This window comes from Nicotiana sylvestris, chromosome 3 (assembly GCF_000393655.2).
Source record: "Nicotiana sylvestris chromosome 3, ASM39365v2, whole genome shotgun sequence".
Lineage (NCBI taxonomy): Eukaryota > Viridiplantae > Streptophyta > Magnoliopsida > Solanales > Solanaceae > Nicotiana > Nicotiana sylvestris.
The window spans coordinates 128,565,358-128,581,898 of NC_091059.1; the positions used below are offsets into that span (position 1 = coordinate 128,565,358).

At 41.2% G+C, this 16,541-nt stretch overlaps 1 protein-coding gene across 1 annotated transcript; it reads left to right on the forward strand.

The window, feature by feature from the left end:
• The first annotated feature begins 3,965 nt into the window (after window positions 1–3,965).
• LOC138888015 (uncharacterized) lies at window positions 3,966–4,698 on the forward strand. The gene is made up of 2 exons (XM_070169810.1): window positions 3,966–4,224; window positions 4,316–4,698. Exons 1-2 carry the CDS (start codon window positions 3,966–3,968, stop codon window positions 4,696–4,698), a joined length of 642 nt encoding a protein of 213 aa, XP_070025911.1.
• Window positions 4,699–16,541: the final 11,843 nt, after the last annotated feature.

A 16,541-nucleotide genomic window follows, 5' to 3' on the forward strand; every position in this document is an offset into this window, starting at 1 on the left:
ACTTAGTTCATTGTTTCAAATTTTCAAAAGCTAAACGTCCTAAAGGCGATTTTTAAAAGATAATTTCTTTTCCAAAGTGTTGGTAAGTGATTCTAAACCATTTTCTTTCAATTACCCATTGCATTTCATGAAATTTTAATCTAAAATCTAGTGTGTTCATGGTAGAATTGGGGGTTTTGGGGTAGAAACTAGGGATTTGGAAAATTGGGGATTTAGACCTCGAATTGGGGTCGAAATCCAAAAATTAATTATATATCTGGGCTCGGGGTGAATGGGTAAATGAATTTTGGTCCGAACCTCGAGTTTTGACCGAGCGGACCCGGTGTCAGTTTTTGACTTTTTGGGGAAAGGTTTGAGAAATCTAAATTTATACATTGTAGTTGATTCCTTTAGCAATAATTGATGTTGTTGAGTTAATTGTGGCTAGATACGAGTGGTTTGGAGGTGGATACTAGAGGAAAAGCGGTAATTAAGCATTGAGTGGCCCGTGAAGCGAGGTAAGTGTCGTGTCTAACTTTGACTCGAGGGATTAGGAACCCTTGACTTATTTGATATGTGAAAATCCACGTGAGCGGCGTATAGGTGAGGTAACGAGTACCTATGCGCCACCAATTTATCGATTTTTGCCTATTTCCTTCCCGTTCTTCTTATATTGTTATTTCCTGTCTTAACTGCTATATGCTTTACTTCTATTTCTATGCCTAATTGCTACTTGTTAGACATGATTTCTCTTTGTTGAAAGTATTAGTTATTTCGTAGCTTCGTTGTCTCCTATTATTTGCTTAAGTTATTATTGGTACTTTCAAGGCATATTTTCTGGATTTGTTTCGTTGTGTAGTATTGTTCATGTAGATTTTATAATGATTAAGGTTTCCTTTTTTGGATCAGTTGGTAATTAATTATCGTAAAGGCCTTGTGATTTAGCATGTTGATTTTTGTATATTGGGTGTTTGGTTCTAATATGGTGGGATCGGGCTGCACGCCGCAACAGGTGTAATAAGGGAGGATTGATATGGTGGAATAAGGGTGAATGTATATATACGGTGGGATCGGGTTACATGCCGCAACAGGTGTAATACGGGTGGATTGATATGGTGAAATAAGGGTGAAATTACGATATTGATTTTGATATATGGTAGACAAGAGGGGTTGCTCTGATAGTAAACAACCTCCACTTCCAACCAAGAGGTTGTGAGTTCGAGTCTCCCCAAGAGCAAGGTGGGAAGTTCTTGGACGGAAGGATGTCGGGGGTCTATTTGGAAACAACCTCTCTATCTCAGGGTAGGGGTAAGATTTGCGTACGCACTACCCTCCCCAGAACCCACTAAGTGGGATTATACGGGTTGTTGTTGTTGTATTTTGATATATGGTGGGATCGGATTTCGCTCCGCAACACACACACACACACACACACACACATATATATATATATATATACTATTGTTGATATTGTTATGGTGGAATAAGGGAGGATTATGTGTTGTATGATGGAATCGGATTGCGCGCCGCAATAACTTATATGTTTCTATTTGCTTGAGCTCCGTTGTTTCTTCGATATTTTTGTTTGAATGGTAAAATTGGTAATTCTGGACGGCACTGGTTTATTTCGAGGCTGAAGTTCTCATTCTCTATTGGCTGTTTAAATTTTGTTCGGTATTTCCATTATTTCTATCATATTATACATTGTGTATAGGTTTTAGCGTAGGTGACACGCCTTAGCCTCGTCACTACTTCGTCGAGGTTAGGCTCGACACTTACCAGTACATGGGGTCGGTTGATCTGATACTGCACTTTGCACTTTCTGTGCATATTTTGGAGCAGTTAGTGGCTGATCGAGAGGTTGGCTGCAGATTCTTTACAACTAGGAGACCCAAGGTAGTCCTGCTGGAGCCCGTAGGCCCTGGCATCCCCTTCTATCCTCCACACTTACTGTTTTTACTTCCCTTCATAAACAATTGTATCTTCTTTCGAACAAATGTTTGTAGTAAATCTTAGTGTGTTCGTGAATTGTGACTTCAGATTCTGGGTAGAAGTAACATGTATCTGAAATTAATATCTATATAGTTTCATGTTTATTTCGTCTTATTTTTGATGGTTTACTGATAATCATTAAAATGTAAAGAATTGGCTAAATAATCTTTAACGTTGGCTTGCCTAGCAACTGAAATGTTAGGCGTCATCACGATCCCAAAGGTGAGAATTTCAGGTCGTGACAAGTTGGTATCAGAGCACTAGGTTGCCTAGGTCTCACAATTCACGAACAAGCTTAGTAGAGTCTAAGGGATCGGTACGGAGACGTCTGTGCTTATCCCCCAAAGGCTACAGAGTTTAGGAACAATCTCACTTCTATTCTTCTCTGTCATGCGATTTTGTTCTCTCAATGCTAATTGAACTCTCTACGCTTGTTCTTTCGCAGATGGCGAGAACATATACCGCTTCTTCCGCTAAGCAGCAGCCAGAGCCCCAAGTGGCAGCTCCTACGAGGGGCAAAGGACGAGGCCATGCCAAAGGCTAAAGCAGGGGTAGGGCTCAACCTAGAGCTCGAACAGAAGCACCAGCGATGGAGCCTCAGGTAGAGTTTGATGAGGAGGCTCCAACCCAGACCGTTCTAGCAGGGCCAGCTTAGGTTCCAGAGGTGTTCATCGCTACCCCGGTACTTCAGGATGCTTTGGTCTGTCTAGTGGGCATCATGGAGAGTGTGGCACAGGCCGACATATTCCCTGTAGCACCAGCCATCTCTCAGGCTGGGGAAGGAGCACAGACTCCCGCTACCTACACTCCGGAGCAGATGACTCCTCAGTTTCAGACTCCAGCAGCTCAGCCCATTGGGGTAGTTCTGCCGAGTGTTGCAGCACAGACCAGTGATGGATCAGCTATATCTTCTGAGGCTTTTTGGAGATTGAATAGGTTTACCAAGCTTTTCCCAATTCACTATGGCGGTACATCTTTAGAGGATCCCCAAGACTATCTGGACAGTTGTCATGAGGTGTTACAAAACATGGGGGATAGTAGAGACCAATGTGGTCGACTTTGCTGCATTTTATCTGTCAGGTTCCGCCAAGAAATGGTGGAGGGATTTTATGTTGGCCAGACCAGCTGGGTCGTCGGCTCTTACTTAGGACCAGTTCTCTCAACTATTTCTGGAGAAGTATCTTCCCATCACTCAGAGAGAGGACTACCAGAGGCAGTTCGAGCATCTACAACAAGTTTCTATAACTGTCACTCAATATGAGACTCGATTTGTGGATATGGACCGTCATGTTATTCTTCTGCTTCCTATCGAGAGAGAGACGGTGAAGAGGTTTATTGAGGGACTTGCCCAGCCTTTCAGACTACAGATGGCTAAGGAGAATGGGAGCGAGATTTCCTTTTAGGCGGCAGCCAATATTTCCAGGCGAGTCGAGATGGCTTTAGCTTAGGGGAGTGGTCAGGGGTCTGACAAGAGGCCGCGTCACTTTGGTGGATTCAGTGGGGCCTCATCTGGAGGTCGAGGTACTTTTGGTAGAGGCCATCCTCCTAGGCCATTTTATTTAGCGCTCCAAACTTCCTAAAGTGCTTTAGGGATTCTTGGTCCTTATGTGCCTCATTTGGGACAACCAGCTTACAGTGCACCGCCAGCTCCTATCAGTGAACCTTCTATTCAGAGTTATTACTGTGGTCAGCCGGCCCGTTCGAGTCAGTCTCAGTTTCCACTACCACAGTATCAGGATGGATGTTTTGATTTTGGTGGTTATGAGCATATTAGGAGGACCTGTCCGAGATTATTAGGTGTTCAGCCACATCATCGGGGTTCTCGTGCCATGGTTCCAGCACCAGTTGCTGCACCGCCCGCTCAACCAACCAGAGGTAGGGGTCAGGGAGCCAGAGGTAGAGGTCAAGCCACTAGAGGTGGAGGTCAGGACGTTAGAGGTGGAGGCCAGGCCGCTAGAGGTGGAGGCCAGCCAGCATGAGACCGTCCCAGAGATATGGTTCAGAGTGGTGGGCCCCAGCCCCAATGTTATGCTTTTCCAGCTAGGCCTGAGGTTGATTCATCTGATGCTGTTATCCTAGGTATTGTTTTAGTTTGCAGTAGAGATGCTTCAATTCTATTTGATCCAGGGTTTATATACTCCTATGTGTCATCTTACTTTGCTTCATATTTGGTTGTGCCTCGTGATTCCTTGATTGCCCCTGTATATGTTTCCACACCTATGGGGGATTTTATTATTGTAGATCGTGTCTATCGTTCGTATGTGGTTATTATTGGGGGTCTTGAGACTAGCGTAGATCTTCTACTTCTCGATATGGTCAATTTTGATGTCTTTTTTGGGGATAGATTGGCTGTCACCTTATCATGCTATATTGGGCTGTCATGCGAAGACATTAACCTTAGCTTTCCCGGGGTTGCCTCGATTAGAGTGGAGAGGGATTCCTGGTCATTCTACCAGTGGGATTATTTCTTATATGAAGTCTCAGCGTATGGTTGAGAAAGGGTGTCTAGCTTATTTAGCTTATGTCAGCGATTCTAGTGCTGAGGTTCCTTCCATGGATTCTATACTGGTTGTTCGAGAGTTTCTAGAGGTATTTCCTGCAGACCTTCCAGGGATGCCACCCGACAGGGATATTGACTTCTGTATTGATTTGGTTCCAGGCACTCGTCCTATTTTTATTCCGACATACCGCATGGCCCTACCAGAGTTGAAAGAGTTGAAGGAGTAGTTGCAAGATTTGCTTGATAAGATCTTTATTAGACCCAGTGTCTCGCCTTGGGGTGCACCCATGTTGTTTGTAAAGAAGAAAGATGGATTGATGAGGATGTGCATAAATTATCTACAGTTTAACAAAGTCACCATTAAGAACAAGTACCCATTGCCGAGGATTGATAACTTATTTGATCAGCTTCACGGTTCCAAAATGTTTTCAAAGATCGATCTGAGGTCTGGTTACCATAAGTGAGGATTAGGGCGTCTGATGTCCCTAAGACAGCTTTTTGGACTTGATATGTGCATTATGTTTTCCTGCTGATGTCATTTGTCTTGACAAATGCCCCAACAACATTTATGGATTTTATGAATCGGGTGTTCAAACCTTACTTGGATTCCTTTGTGATTGTGTTTATTGATGATATCTTGATCTATTCACGCAGCCGAGAGGAGCACAAGCAGCATATTCAGATCGAACTTCAGACTCTGAGAGACAACCAGTTATATGCTAAGTTTTCAAAATGCGAGTTTTGGTTGAGTTCAGTTACTTTCTTGGGTCACGTTTTTTCAGTAGAGGGTATTTAGGTGGATCCTAAGAAGATTGAGGTTGTTCAAAATTGACCTAAATCTACTTCAGCCATAGAGATCCGTAGTTTCTTGGGATTGGCAGGTTATTATCGTCGGTTTGTGGAGGGGTTTTCATCTATAGCAGCCCTGTTGACTAGGTTGACCCAGAAGGGTACCCCATTCATATGGTCAGATGAGTGTGAAGTGAGCTTTCAGAAGCTCAAGACAGCTTTGACTACGGCGCTGGTGTTGGTGTTGCCCACAAGTTTAGGGCCTTATACAATATATTGTGATGCATCTCGTATTGGACTTGTTGCGGTATTGATGCAGGGTGGCAAGGTTATTGCATATGTTTAATGACAGCTAAAGGTTCACGAGAAGAATTATCATGTTCATGACTTAGAGCTCGCAGCCATTGTTCACGCGCTGAAGATTTGGAGGCACTATCTATATGGCGTGCCGTGTGAGGTGTTCACGGATGATAAGAGTTTGCAATATTTGTTCAAATAAAAGGAGCTCAATTTGAGGCAGCGGAGGTAGTTGGAGCTATTGAAAGACTATGATATCACCATCTTATATCATCTTGTGAAGGCCAATATGGTGGCCGATGCTTTGAGTAGGAAGTCAGCTAGTATGGGCAGCCTCGCGTACATTCCAGTCGGTAAGAGACCATTTGCATTAGATGTTCAGGCCTTAGCCAATCAGTTCGTGAGGTTGGATATTTCTGAGCCTAGTAATTTTTTGGGTTGCACAGTCGCTCGGTCTTCTTTGTTTGAGCATATCAGGGAGCGGCAGTATGATGACCCTCATTTGCTTGTCCTTAGAGACATAGTGCGGCACGGTGATGCCAAGAGGTTACGGTTGGATATGATGGAGTTTTGAGGATGTAGGGTCGTGTTTGTGTGACTAATATGGATGGGCTTCGTGAGTTGATCCTAGAGGAGGCCCACAGTTCTTGGTATTCTATCCATTCGGGCACCGACAAGATATATCAGGACTTGCGGTAGCATTATTGGTGGAGGAGGATGAAGAAGGATATAGTTGCATATGTAGCTCAGTGTCTAAATTACCAACAAGTAAAGTACGAGCATCAGAGACCTGGTGGTTTGCTTTAGAAGATAGAGATTCCTGAGTGGAAGTGGGAGCGTATCACTATGTATTTCGTTGTTGGACTCCCACGGACTCAGAGGACATTTGATGCAGTTTGGGTTATTGTGGATAGACTGACTAATTCAGCACATTTCATTCCTGTGGCAGTTACCTATTCTTCAGAGTGGTTGGCAGAGATTTATATCTGTGAGATCGTTCATCTTTACGGTGTGCCCGTGTCATCATTTCTGATCGAGGTACGCAGTTTACCTCGCACTTTTGGAGGGCAGTACAGTGTGAGTTGGGCACGCGGGTTGAGTTGAGCACATTATTTCATCCTTAGACGGACGGACAATCCGAGTGTACTATTCAGATCTTGGAGGATATGCTCCGCATATGTGTTATAGACTTTGAGGATCGTGGGATCAGTTATTGCCGCTAGCAGAGTTTGCCTACAACAACACCTATCAGTTGAGCATCTAGATGGCTCCCTATGAGTCATTATATAGTATACGATGTCGATCGCCGGGGGAGGCTCGGTTATTGGGTAAAGATTTGGTACAAGATGCCTTGGATAAGGTTAAGATCATTCAGGATAGACTTCGCACAACTCAGTCCAGGCAAAAGAGTTATGCCGACCATAGGGTTCGCTATGTGGCATTCATGGTCGGAAAGAGAGTGTTGCTTCGGGTATCACCCATGAAGGGTGTAATGAGGTTTGGGAAGAATGGCAAGTTGAGCCCTAGGTACATCGGGCCTTTTGAGATCCTTGAGCGAGTGGGAGAAGTGGCTTACAGACTTGCATTTCCACCAGGTTTATTAGTGGTACATCTAGTGTTTCATGTGTTCATGCTTCGGAAGTATCACGGCGATCCATCCCACGTGTTAGATTTCAGCACTGTCCAGTTGGACAAGGATTTGACATACTAGGAGGAGCCGGTAGCTATTCTAGACAAGTTCGTCGGTTGAGGTGGAAGAGTTATCCTTCAGTCCGAGTGCAGTGGAGAGGTCAGCCTGTTGAGACAGCTATTTGGGAGTCCGAGTTCGATATGCAAAGCAGATATCCCCACCTTTTCACCAGCTCAGGTACTTTTTTATGTCCGTTCGGGGATGAACGATTATTTTAGAGGTGGAAAATGTGATGACCCAAAAGGTCATATCATGTTCTAGAACTCGATTCTGTGTTCTGAGGCCTTTAAAATCTTATTTTACCCTCCTCGATTTGCGTGCACAGTCCGGGCGTGTTTCTGGAAAGCTTTTATGTTGAAAGTTGATGAAAATAATATTTTTTACCTTTAAAAGTTGATTTAGTTGACTTCGGTCAACATTTTAAGTAAACGGATCCGGGCTCGTATTTTGATAGTCCTGGTGGGTCCGTATTGAAATATGCGACTTGGGCGTATGCCTGGAATCGAATTCCGAGGTCCCTATCTCGAGATATGAATTTTTGTTAAAAATTGAAAGACTAAAAATATAATCGTTTTAAGAATTTGGTTAATGTTTGATCATGTTGGTGGCGGGTCTGTAGTTTGGTTTCGGAGCCCGGCACAGGTTTATTATGATATTTAAGACTTGTTTGTGAAATTTGGTAAGAAACGGAGTTGGTTTGACGTGATTCGGACGTCCGGTTGTGAAAATAGAGGTTTTAAAGCTTTCTTGAAAATTTCATTCAATTTGGTGCTAAATTCGTAGTTCTAAGTGTTATTTTGGCGATTTGATCGCACGAGTAAGTTTGTATGATATTTTAGGGCTTGTGTGCATGTTTGGTTTGGAGCCCCGAGGGCTCGGGTGCATTTCGTATAAGCTACTGTATGTTTTGAACTTAGAAAATCTGGTATTTTTGCTGCAGCAGCTGTTCTGGTGTGTCCTTCTTCGCGTTCGCGAAGATACTCTCGCGAACGTGAAGGGTGGGCTGGTCAGGGTGAGTTTTTCTTCTTCGCGAACGTGAAGGCCTGGTTGCGAATGCGGAGTTATGGGGGTTTTACCCTTCCCGAACGCGATCGGCTCATTGTGAACGCGAAGCATTTGGGGACCTGGGGGAGGGGTCAGACTTCCTTCTACGCGAACACGAGCACGGTCTTGCAAACGTGAAAGCCGGGGGCAAAGCCTTTGTGAACGCGATGGAGGTTTCACGGTCTCATAAGCCTAGCAAGGTAGCTTTTCGCGAACACAGCGGTGTCCTCGCGAACACGGTGAACACTGTCGCCGAGTTTATAAACAGTCCCAAATCGGGACTTAGGTCATTGCTTCAAATTTTCAAAAGCTAAACGGCCTAGAGGCGATTTTCAAAAGACAATTTCTTCCCCAAAGTGTTGGTAAGTGATTCTAAACCACTTTCTTTCAATTACTCAATGCATTTCATGAAATTTCAACCAAAAATCTAGTGTGTTCATGGTAGAATTGGGGATTTTTGGGTAGAAACTAGGGATTTGGGAAATTGGAGATTTAGACCTCGAATTGGGGTCGGATTCCAAAACCAATTATATATCCGGGATCGGGGATGAATGTGTAAATGGATTTTGGTCCGAACCTCGGGTTTTGACCAAGCGTACCCGGGGTCGGTTATTGACTTTTTGGGGGAAAGTTTGGGAAATCTAAATTTATATATTGTAGTTGATTCCTTTAGCAATAATTGATGTTGTTGAGTTAATTGTGGCTAGATACGAGCGGTTTAGAGGTGGATACTAGAGGAGTAATTGAGCATGAAGTGGCCCGCGGAGCAAGGTAAGTGTCGTGTCTAAATTTTACTCGAGGGATTAGGAACCGTTGACTTATTTGCTATGTGAAAATCCATGTGAGTGGCGCATAGGTGAGGTGACGAGTACCTATGCGCCGCCAATTTATTTGTTTTGCTTGTTTCCTTCCCATTTTTCTTATATTGTCATTCCTGTCTTAACTGCTACATGCTTTACTTATATTTCTATGCCTAATTGCTACTTGTTAAACAAGGTTTCTCTTTGTTGAAAGTATTAGTTCTTTCGTAGCTTTGTTGTCTCCTATTATTTGCTTAAGTTGTTGTTGGTACTTTCAAGACATATTTTTTGGATTGGTTTTGCTGTGTAGTATTGTTCGTTTAGATTCTATATTGATTAAGGTTTCCTTTCTTGGTTTAGTTGGTAATTAATTATCGTAAAGGCCTTGTGCTTTAGCATGTTGATTTTTGTACATTGGATGTTTGGTTCTGATATGGTGCGATCAGGATGCACGCCGAAGCAGGTGTAATAAGGGAGGATTGATATGGTAGAATAAGGGTGAATGTATATATATAAGGTGGGATCGGGTTGTGCACCGCAATAGGTATAATAAGGGTGGATTAATATGGTGAAATAAGGGTGAAGTTACAATATTGATTTTGATATATGGTGGGATCGGGTTGAACGCCGCGACATATATATATTATTTATTGTTGTTGATATTGTTATGATGGAATAAGGGAGGATTATGTGTTGTCTGGTGGGATCGAGTTGCGCGCCGCAACAACTTATATGTTTCTATTTGCTTGAGCTACGATGTTTCTCCAATATTTTTGTTTGAACTGGTAAAATTGGTAATTGTGGATGGCACTGGTTTATTTTCGAGGCTGAAGTTTTCATTCTCTATTGACTGTTTAAATTTTGTTCGGTATTTCCATTATTTCTGTCATATTATACATTGTGAATAGGTTTTAGCGTAGGTGACACGCCTTAGCCTCGTCACTACTTCGTCGAGGTTAGGCTCGGCATTTACCAGTACATGGGGTCGGTTGTACTGATAGTACACTCTGCATTTTTTATGCATATTTTGGAGCAGGTAGTGGCTGATCGTGAGGTTGGCTGTAGATTTTTTATAACGTGAAGACCCAAGGTAGTCCTGCTGGCGTCCGCAGGCCCTGATGTCCCCTTCTATGCTCCTACACTTACTATTTTTACTTCCTTTCATAAAAAGTTGTATCTTCTTTCGAACAAATGTTTGTAGTAAATCTTAGCGTGTTCGTGAATTGTGACTCCGGATTCTGGGTAGAAGTAGCATGTATCTGAAGTTGATATCTATATAGTTTCACGTTTATTTCATCTTATTTTTGCTGGTTTACTGATAATCATTAAAATGTAAAGAATTGGCTAAATAATCCCTAATGTTGGCTTGCCTAGCAACTGAAATATTAGGCGCCATTACGATCCCGAAGGTGGGAATTTCGGATCGTGACATTATCACACTTGAATCTCACAGCACTTTGAATGAATTTCTAGCTCCAATTTAGCATGTTCTCTTTGATTCATTAAGTGGTTAGTAAGTAGAGTAACCTATAATTGACTCCCACTTTAAAGAATAAGCTAACATTTTAAACTCTATAGTTATACATATAAATCATTCATAGGAAGTCATGTCGAAGAGCTCAAATTCTAAAGGTATATAATCAAAAGAAAAAATGACGAACTGCCTATAAAATGCAAAAAGGCCACATAAATCATTTAAAGACGGGATATGGCTGTTTAAAATATTGTTATCTATAATATCAATATTAATCCAACTCCTTAAAGCTGAGATTTAGAAATTATTTTCTTATCGAGATTAATTTGCACGGCATTGTTTGAAGCACACTCTGAAGCACATGGTTTCGTCCTTGAAGTAAATGAACCCTCGTTTTGCATTGGTTCATCACTTTAAACGACAAAACAATTGCTTTTAGTAATACTGTAGAGGAGATATCTCGCACTATTCATATAGCAATGGTAGTACGCTGGATCAGAGGACTCTGAAGAGTTTTATAACGGTAATTTGGAAAATACTATGTGCAAATCCATCAAAAAAAGAGCAAAACCACAAGGTAAACAACACAACAATAATCTTAAACTACTTAACGTACTTAACACATTCAAATTTAAAACATAAACGAAGCAAAGATACAAGACCTTTGAAGACCAGTAGAACTCGCATGATAGCATTTGCAAGGTGTGGATGCATCATCAGTAGTGGATGGTGGTTTTTCTTTCTCAAACTCCCACACTTTTGTTTTCTTATACTTTGAATATAAAGAGGGTTAGCTAGTGAGAATATATACTAAGAGAAGAAGAGAGATTGAGGAAATAACCCATATGTAATTTCTACAGTGACATATATCTAATACGAATTAGAACAAAGCATAAGAAAGTCAACTAAAACTTGACCTCGTAGAAAATTATGCAAATACATTAACGAAATAGTTCATTCCTACCAATGTTCTCCAAAAAAAAAAAGAGAAATGACAGAGAAGATAACTTCATGCCACCAAACTCTTCAACTTCAACTTCAAATTGTTGCAATCCAAAATTCTACTAGTCGTGATGATACCTAACCCAACCCACTAGGTAATCCAATTAACAATAAAACCAATACAAATGATACTTATTAAGAGAAGATATGATAATAAAATTGCTTTTATATAATGAATTCCCAAGGACTTGTAGTACAATTCATAAGCCTCTAAGATTAGAATTTACAAAGCTGGTATGAAATAAATATATCATCTGATTGAAATGAGCATAAACAGACTTTTATGAATCTAAGGCTACCATGAACAAGAGAGGCAACTACAATCGGAACGCAACTACGTCTTCAATTCCAGCTCCCATCGAATACAGCAATATCAGCATCCAATATCTGCACGCAAGGTGCAGAAGTGTAGTATGAGTACATCTGACCTCATATACTCAGTAAGTAACAAACCTAACCTTAGGTTGATAGTAATAACGAGCTAGAACATAGGTCGGAGTCCAACACTAATAACCAACAACAGTTCATAACAACATAATGAAAGCAATAAAACAAGTAACTCAGAGATAAAATGCTCAGCTCGTTCACAGTTCTAGAAAATAAGTTTGCCTTTCAAGTATATCAGTAAAAAACTCAAATCTTTTACTGAAATCGCAAAAAATATGAGTAAGTTTGAAAATTGTGATTTTTCCCAAAGGCTTTCAACAGGTAAATGTTTCATTTTCAAATGGCATGAGGAAAATACATCTCTATGCCTACATATCAATATACACATTCCAACTGTAATACCATGCAGTGATAAAACCACATGCATACTCTCGGTGCATCAATGCACTCAGTCCCCCCAATCACTCAATCCTCGCAGTCACTCGGTCCTCACAACCACTCAGTCCTCATAGTCACTTAGTCCTCCTAATCACTCGGCACCCGCACTCAGTAGGTACCTGCACTCACTTGAGGTGTGTACAGACTCCAGAGGGGTTCCTTCAGCCCAAGCGCTATAATAAGCCATTCATGTCATAAATCAGTAAAAACATGTTGCGGCGTGAAACCCGCTCCCATCACAAATCAATAAAATATATTGCATCGTGTAGACCGATCCCATAAACATCCTCACCATCAAGCCCTCAGCCTCACTCAGTCATCAATCTTTCTAGTCTCTCGGGCTCTCAATGTCATGAAAAATTAGCCCAGAAATAATGATGTGAGTATTAATAAATGGCCGCAGAGACTAAAATATGATATGCATATGAATGCATATGACTGAGTACGTAAATGCAATGTAAGTAGATAACTAACAGCATAAACGATCTCAGTGGGTCCCAACAGGATAAGCTTGTAGCCTAGACATGGTTTCGAACATGGGTCACAGATCAATAGCTCTAATACGTAGAGATCTCATGGTTATAGATAAGATTAGGTAACTACATAGTACCACAGGGATAACGGAGTCACAGTTCATACGGTGCACTCCCACACGCCCGTCACTAGCATGTGCGTCACCTCAACACCAAAAAACATAACACGTAATTCGGGGTTTCATACCCTCAGCACTAAGTTTAAAAGTGTTACTTACTTCGAACAAACTAAATCCAATACCGAGCAAGCCAAACAATGCTCCAAAAATGCCATCACGCGCGTACCGACCTTCGAACAACTCAAAACTAGCCAAAAGCAACTCAAATATATCAAATAATGCCAAAGGAAACAAACTCAATCGATAAAGGTCAAATCTTTAAGCAAAAAAGTATAGAACACTTAACCCAATATATATGGTGAAAATCTCCTCAAAAATTGCCTAAATCCGAGCTCCCCAACTCAAAATATGACCAAACGAACAAACCCTTGATATTAAATATTTTTGCTCAGCTGTTCTGCTTCGTTTTATGTGTGAATAATCCCAAAACTCACTTTTGATACCTCCAATAGATTCCTTGTAAAATGTCAGTCAAGTTAGGCTTTTGAATAACTCCATTTGTCCTTATAATAAAGGAGATATGTTGATTTCAATATTTGAAAATAGTGCAGATTTTTAAATACGAAGTTAGTGGCAATTTCGTAATTAATTTAAAAAATCTAGCAACCCAATTCTTAGTAAAATGACCATAAACTCCTCATACGATGTCCAAATTCGACGATTGTTTTTAATATGACTCCGTAATTACGATACGGATTCAATGCATCAATCAAAACAGAAATTGGAGCTTATTTGCTTAATTTGGTACCATTTATGTTTGAAGAAACAACGTCGAAACATTAAAAAAAACGAGCGCGACACAACCCAAACCTATTTGAAACTCAATCGAGCCCCTCGGGACCCTGTCCGAACATACCAACAAGTCCTATAATATATCACGGACCTACCCTAGGCCTCAAATCACGCATAACAACATCGAAACGACGAATCACACCTCAAATCGAACTTAATCAACTTTCGAATTTTCGATTTCCAAAAACTCGCACCGAAACATATCAAATCAACTCAAAAGGAACTTAAATTTTGCACACAAATCCCAAATGACATAATGAAGTTATTCCAATTCCCGGGAACCACAATCCGAATTTGATATCCTCAAAGTCAACTCTCGGTCAAACTTATGAATTTTTCAAATTTTCAAATTTCTAACTTTCGCCAATTAGCGCCGAAACCTTCTAGAAATATCCAAATGCAATCTGGGCATACGCCCGAGTCCAAAATCACCATCCGCACCTAACGGAACCATAAAATCTCCAATCCGAGGTCAAACACTAAAAAGTCAAACTTGGTCAACTTTTCTAACTTTAAAGCTTCAATCATGAAATTCATTCTCCCAAATCAATTCTGAATTACCTGTAAACCCAAAACCGCCGATACACATTAGTCGTAATACATTGCATGGATCTACTCATTCCCTCAAACAACCGAGCGAAGTGCAAATGCTCAAAACGACCCCTCGGGTCGTTACATTCTCCCCCACTTAAATATACGTTCGTCCTCAAACGTGCCAAGAGTTGTTCCTAAGCCGTCAAACCGCCATGTAACCTTACCATGCACATACCCAGGGGTGATCCCACGTCACCCTACTCCATATAGGCCCGACAACACAACATAACTAAAGATTATTACTTCAACCCTAGCCCGTAAACCACAGAATCCAATTTCCTACAAGACTCAAACCTCGCATCTACATACTGTATAAGTCTGAACGAGTTGTATCAAGCCATAACCATAACCCAAGATATAATCACATGACATACCACATAACTCACGTACTCGTAGAAAAATTTCTGATCACAGCAGCTTCTCAAAATAACCCAATACTAGTAATAAACCTCACATCAAACAAAACCTCATTCTAAAGCCTTTGTACATTGTAGATGATGAAAGAAACACGCAGAAACTCATAACTATTCATCAGATCAACAAGTCATGGAACTCCCTCTCCTTCGACAAGAACTATAGCAAATTTCTAAGCCGATCAACGTCATTATCCTTTTAAATATACCGCAATCAAATCTGATAGCACCTATTCTAGATCCGGCGACCTCATCTTATCAAATACCAGCTACTCTACTGACATGCCACACCAATACTACCTAGAGCCACAATCCGTGCAATCCACACACCAATACGTAACAATTCAAATGTACTGAGTCATGGAAAAAGGCTCAAATGAGAGAACCGTCCCACAAGTTCAACAAGTACCACCACAACCTCAAAACCATGAGTCCATCACACATAGTAGAACCAAGACACAAAGGGTCATATCTCAACATAACCCCACTGCAATGCGTGACCCCATCTAAACACTAGTCCATATGAAATACCTCAAGCCACCATGCCCAAAATCAATAGCTACGTGCAAGTCGACATCAAGTACCCAAGGTCCATGACCATAACCACGGAGGAACCAATAACACAATACCACAGTCCAGAAAGAACATAACTAAATGCGTAATCAATTATTCAACACCCTAAAACCCATCCCGCTCAAATTCCGCTATAAGGTCCAAATAGAACCATACCATATATACATATAACCAACGGATCACAACCCCTTATAGCATAAAAGGGTAGCACATAGAACATATCAGAACATGAATAAGCTCAGTTCTAACCGAATCGCACATCCCTCAACAATAGCAGTACGGGACCAGCAACCCGGTTTACCATACACATCCTCACTAGGCCTACCAATGGGCTCCTAAATCAACCTTGGCCATCCACAAATAGATAAGTAACCCTCCTAAAGTCCACAATGACTGAACCATAACACATACTATCATCTGGTTATCTTTGGCCACATCTTCACAGTCCACAACTACGAAACAATCTGCTTCTGAGAACTCCCGATCTCCAATCCATAAAACACACGAATCACCTTATCTGATCTCAACTCCATCGCCCGAATTCCTAACACATCTCTCATGAACGATCATCCCTCAAGGAATAATTCTCTAATTCTTCCGTTCCACATAGCAATATCTGAATATTTGTAGTTGATCAGCCACTAGAGTACCGCAATACCAAGGAAGCATCTGTAAATCAAAACACAGCATGCTTTCTAAATGTGCACCCAACTCAGGAAATATCAAGTAGTAATAAAATTCATCCAAGCATCTGAAACCATCCATGTTGCCAAAGGATTCATGACCTTCCCCTCAAAATTGAACCGTGACCTTACACACGCAAATCTTAATCCCACACAACGCACCGCATCAATCATGTCATTATATGAAAAGTATAAAGATCTCATAATCCACTAAGTCACTAGTAGAATACATACTCATCAGTTGGAAACCCTCCATTTGATCTCATTTAGGAGAAAATCCCATTACGCAACATGTTCCTCATGCCGGTAAGAAATATCCATCTCAAACCGTGGTAGAAACCATCAAGAACTCTTTGAAGCCCATTTGCACATAAGCAAGCCGATAGAACTGAATCTCTCTAGCTCAACCAAGCCATGTAGGTCGTAAAACCCAAAAGTATCA